This window comes from Hordeum vulgare, chromosome 4H, assembly GCF_904849725.1.
Source record: "Hordeum vulgare subsp. vulgare chromosome 4H, MorexV3_pseudomolecules_assembly, whole genome shotgun sequence".
NCBI lineage: Eukaryota > Viridiplantae > Streptophyta > Magnoliopsida > Poales > Poaceae > Hordeum > Hordeum vulgare.
Genome location: NC_058521.1, coordinates 105,673,499 through 105,678,346, shown reverse-complemented (window position 1 = coordinate 105,678,346; position 4,848 = coordinate 105,673,499). Strand labels below are relative to the sequence as shown.

The window sequence follows — 4,848 nt, the reverse complement described above, 5'->3', positions numbered from 1 at the left end:
TGTGCGATGGCCGTGCGGTACGCTCTCCCGGTGGTGTCAAAGCACGCACCAATGAGCGCGACCAGCCAGGAGGCTGCCAGCCGGGGCCCGCTCCCAGTATACACGAATATTGTAAGCCGGGGGTTGGCCTATAAAACCCCCCGGTATCCCCCCATGCAGAGGGGTTGAGACATCTCGGCTTGGTCACCTTCAGTTGTATTCAGCCACATAGCTACACACTCGCACCAAAGAGGCGAAGAGGGCTAGCTAGACCCCTTCTTCCTCCTCCCAAATATAGCTCAAGGAGCACCATTGTTCCACTTTCCCACCACATACTAGATCAGGCGGGATTAGGTGTGTTACCTCCCACGGAGGGTGTACATCGTATGTCTCACACTACTTGTCCTCAATCCCGCTTCTGGAGCCCGACGACATCTTCTCGTCCCAACCACTCTCGATAAGCCACTCCATGTCATCTATTGTGACGAAACGACGACAACCCCCCCCCCCCATATCAACTGTATTCCTAGAAACGTTGTTATTGCTAAATAAACTGGAGCGGCTTTAGCCTAAAAATGTTTTTTTTTGAGAAACACATTGTATCACGTAGACACTCACAAGCAATTATATATACTCACCTCTATGAATGCATGTACCTACACCCTAGTTTTTTTTTTGACTCAAAGAGCTTTATTGATTAAATCATAGGATTACAATCATGCTGAAGTTCAGCATCAAGGAAGGGAAGGATGTAGTTTAGCACAAACATTTACGTCTACTCTGGCTCGCCTACATAGCAAAACAATGACATGTTATGTTAGCATCTCTTCCCATAAAGCTGAGTTGAAGATAGGTGGTATTCGAATACATCTCGCTGAAAACACATCGTACCCATATGAGTACGTCAGAAATAGTGAGCCATTGAGTATTGAGATTGACAAAGTTACGACACATACATCGCTATCGACGAAACTGTCACTTTCGATTGAAAGAATATCCGCATTTATATATAAGACACCAAAGCGTCCAACACGGAGTTTGATCCCTGGTGAGTCGAGGGTACTACTGCCTCCTAATCATCAACCACCATTTGGTTCTCTAACAGGTCATAACAAATTCGTATCATATATTTTTATTAGACCTTGCAGGAACTTCAATCTCCTTGGTGCGTGGCTCATCACATCGGACATACACATACACAGAATCACGACCAACGCGCAAGTTCCTATTGTTATTCTAATATAAGCTAGGATACATATGCTTGAAGAGATGATCTAAATATGTTATTAGTTTGTCCTTAATAATAACATAAAACAAATATAATGAAAAAAAGGATAACACAACATAAATTCCCTTTTTACACAAGGCATGCATGTGCACCTAGGACTTTATGGCTTCATCTTTGTAGTATTGATTGAGCCAATGCGCTATAATTCTGGTCTCCTTTTCCCTCACCTGCTTAAGCCAATGAGGGTCATCCTTGCTGGAGAATCTCAAGTCTACGTGATGTGAACCTGACCAACAATTCCAATAGCATTAGCGGAAGATAAAACGATTTGAAGATAAATGATAAAGTTAAAAAAACAATTTCCATTATGTTCAGTCCATGAGAAAATGAAGACTCAAATTAGTTTATGGTAAGATGACAAACCTTTTGGCTCAACCAGTGCAAGGATGCTTCTGGAGATGTCCTTCAGTACACTGTGCAGTATGTCCAACAAATACAAATTGTCAAGGCTTTAAAATGGACCAGCTGTGATAAACTCAATTAGTGAAATTCATCTCTACATATCTACATTAAATATTGTAATTACCCGCCACTGCTCCATGGATCCCGGAGCCCGTTGAAGAAGATGATGTTGCTAGCTGACCTCTTCAAAACATTCGCAATATCCTGAAACAGAAAGTAGTTTTTTTAGGGGGAAAACAAAGTTAGTAACTGGATCCGGCCTATGTATTTTCAGCCCAAAATCTGCCTTTATTAAGCCCAATATTTCAAAATAAAAATATTGAGACCAATTTGGAGAGAACCCAGCTGCCCAAAACAAGCTATTACTACAGTACAGTATACTTACGAATCCTCCGAACTCTGTGGGAATCCAGTATGGCCGCGGCGGAAGGCCGGTGGAGGCGCGGCAGCCGTCCAGGAGCTTTGTGAAGTTGAAGGGCTCCGGCGGGAGGACGCTGCGGTTGCGGACGCCGTAGCTCATGAGGATCATCTCCGTGCATGCCTGCCAGTCCCAGCCGTTGAACATGCCGTAGGGGTCGTCCTCGCTGGCGTCGCCGAAGCAATGAGCGTTGCCGGTGTAGTTGTAGTAGACCGTCAGGGCGTCCTTGATCCTCGAGAAGGTGTCCTTACCCGACTTGGGGTGGTCGATCGCGCGGCAGATCTGAATGAGGAGGACCAAATCAAGCAATCAATCAAATCCAAAACGTACGACGACATGAAAAGTTGAAGAGAGAGGTACGTATAACCACGAACCTCTTTGACGGGATAGGCCGGAAGGTGGGTGAGGAAGCCGGACTCCGTCGGGTAGTCCGTCATGGCGGAGTAGACGATGGCGGTGTCGAGCATATCCGGTATCGCTTCCACTGTACTACCTCTGCATGCGCCCGTACAGATAGATTCGTCAGCCGATCGATCGAAGAAACCAGCGATGATCATCCCGCGTCTCTAGGAGAGCATGCATGCATGCAACGCGTACCGGCACATCTTGAACGTTCTGTTGAGTTGCGCCCGGCCGGCGTCATTGGAGAGCGCGTTGTCCAGCTCTTTCCACGAGTTCATGAGTACGTCGTGGCAATTCTTGCTCTCGCTCTAATACATGCAAATCATGATGATCATATAACGTTACCAGCGAAATACAAAATGAGGGCTACGAGATTCTGCATATATATATATATATATATATATATATATATATATATATATATATATATATATATATATCCTAAATTTATGAGTTGCAGGTTATCACCTTGAAATCGTTCGAGATGATGTCGTAGAAGGCGTAGGGGTCGGCCATGCCGTAGAAGCCGAGGATTGGTGCCGACGACGCGACAGCGCCAATGACCACGTGCGGGTATTTCATCCTCATCCACGCCGCCAGCACTGTCCATCCGTAGAGTTCAGCGTCAGGAATGCATATACAATTTTGTAAAAATCCATGAGGCGATCATTGACACAATGACACTGCAACCACTTATTTTTCTGTCCTACGGATGCTATCGATTTTTTGTTTAGGTACAACAACTAGTAAAGAAAAAAAAAGGCTATTTGCGAAAATAACGCTGAAGTAACAAACTAAGATCCTTTCCGTTCGAAAAAATAACTAAAAAAGACATCCTTAAGGGTTTAGGTCTTGCATGCACATGCACGGTACTTGGTCAATGGTGATGCAATTAGTATACTTACTGCCGCCGTAGGAGCCGCCAAAGACGACGACGGGGGCGGCCGGTGCGCTGAGGTTGGCCTTGAGGCTTTGGACGAGCGTGGCGAAGTCGGCGACAGCCTGCGTCGTCGACAGGTACCCCATCGTGCTCGCGTTCTTGAATGCTGCCTCCTCGCTCCCGAACGGTACCGACCGCCCGTAGTACCGATGCTGCATGCATCGCAGAGACACATAAAAAAAAAACACACACACATCAACAATCATGCACGCGGGACGCAGCATCTCAATCTTATATAATCGTGCATCATGATCCGAAGAAAATCATCGACGGATGTAGTATGATTTACCTCGATGAAGACGAGCATGGCGCGGAAGCGGGGCGCGAGCTCCCACATGAAGCCAGTGTTGTTGGTGAAGAGCTCGATGCTGCCTTCGTTACCGGCGTACACGAACACCGGCGCCGTCTTGCCGCCCCAGTACGTACCGTTCACCAGGTAGCGCTGCGGGAACGTGCTGTAGCTCACCGGCGCCGCGTTGAAGTGGTCCAGCCGCTGTGTGTAGTACCGCGTCTCATAGCGCACCATAGCCGGCACCCTCGTGGCCGGCGCTGCCTCCGCCGTGATCACACGATGGCGACGCGACAGCGGCGACGAGTACCGTCGCTTGGCGGTGGCGCCGGCGGCGGATACATGGCACGAGAGGATGAGGCAGAGAAGTAGGGATAGGAGGACGATGATGTGTCTCTCCATGATCGAAGTTCGTCAGCGATGGAATTTGTAGAACAGTTGTTCGATATGCAGCACGCATATATATCTTGATCGATTAGTCGATTACAACAGTATATATCACAATCATGCAAAAAGTAACTAATTTTCAACCAACTCAGCTACAACCTAGCCAGCAACCGTGACTCCGTGAGACTAGGGCTAAGATATAATATAACGTGGACGTGATAACGCGGCTACAGAAGTATACAATGTTCTCTGTCATTAAGAGTCACAGCGGAAATCCGATGCCAGCTCTCTAAAAGAGTTCGTTGGGCTAGAGACCACCAGTGGAAAACGGGCTTTTGGCCGGGACTAGCCTCTGGATCGGGAATAAAGGTCCGGCCACGTCGCTTCAATTCTCAATGCCTCCCTCGAGGCTTTAGTCCCGGCCCGTAAGCAGCCTTTAGTCCCGGTTCGTGTTCCAAACCGAGACTAAAGGGCTACGCGGTGGGCAGTAGTGGTGGCTCAACCCGGGACTAAAGGACTAACACGTGGCTTGCCGTAGTGGTGGCGACCGTTGGTATACCTCTTTAGTCCCGGTTGGTGGCTCAACCCGGGACTAAAGACCCAAACGGTTTGCATCCCGCGTCGTTTCGGGTGATGAAAAGCACGAACCGAAGCGTACAGTCGCCATTTCTCTGTTTCTTCTTCTCTCTCGCTCTCCCTCTCTGTTCTTCTCCTCTCTTCTTCCCTTCTCTTCTTTCATCATG

The 4,848-nt window shown here is 47.8% G+C and overlaps 1 protein-coding gene across 1 annotated transcript; it reads right to left on the bottom strand.

The window, feature by feature from the left end:
* Nucleotides 1-1,128: 1,128 nt before the first annotated feature.
* Nucleotides 1,129-4,251, bottom strand: LOC123446213 (lysosomal Pro-X carboxypeptidase-like). Its single transcript, XM_045122888.1, has 9 exons — nt 3,719-4,251; nt 3,395-3,581; nt 2,958-3,091; nt 2,685-2,797; nt 2,462-2,582; nt 2,055-2,369; nt 1,794-1,873; nt 1,631-1,680; nt 1,129-1,493 (listed from the first exon to the last, which is right to left on the bottom strand). The coding sequence occupies exons 1-9, from the start codon at nt 4,118-4,120 to the stop codon at nt 1,360-1,362; spliced, it is 1,536 nt and encodes a 511-aa protein (XP_044978823.1). The 5' UTR covers nt 4,121-4,251; the 3' UTR covers nt 1,129-1,359.
* Between the last annotated feature and the right edge of the window lie 597 nt (nt 4,252-4,848).

Bases quoted from the DNA above. Each gene is read 5' to 3' on its own strand.
- LOC123446213 (XM_045122888.1), bottom strand. From the start codon at position 4,120: ATGGAGAGACACATCATCGTCCTCCTATCCCTACTTCTCTGCCTCATC. The intron at 2,798-2,957 runs GTGATAACCTGC...TGCATGTATTAG, and splicing joins TCATCTCGAACGATTTCAAG to AGCGAGAGCAAGAATTGCCA. The intron at 2,583-2,684 runs GTACGCGTTGCA...GGGCGCATGCAG, and splicing joins AGAACGTTCAAGATGTGCCG to AGGTAGTACAGTGGAAGCGA.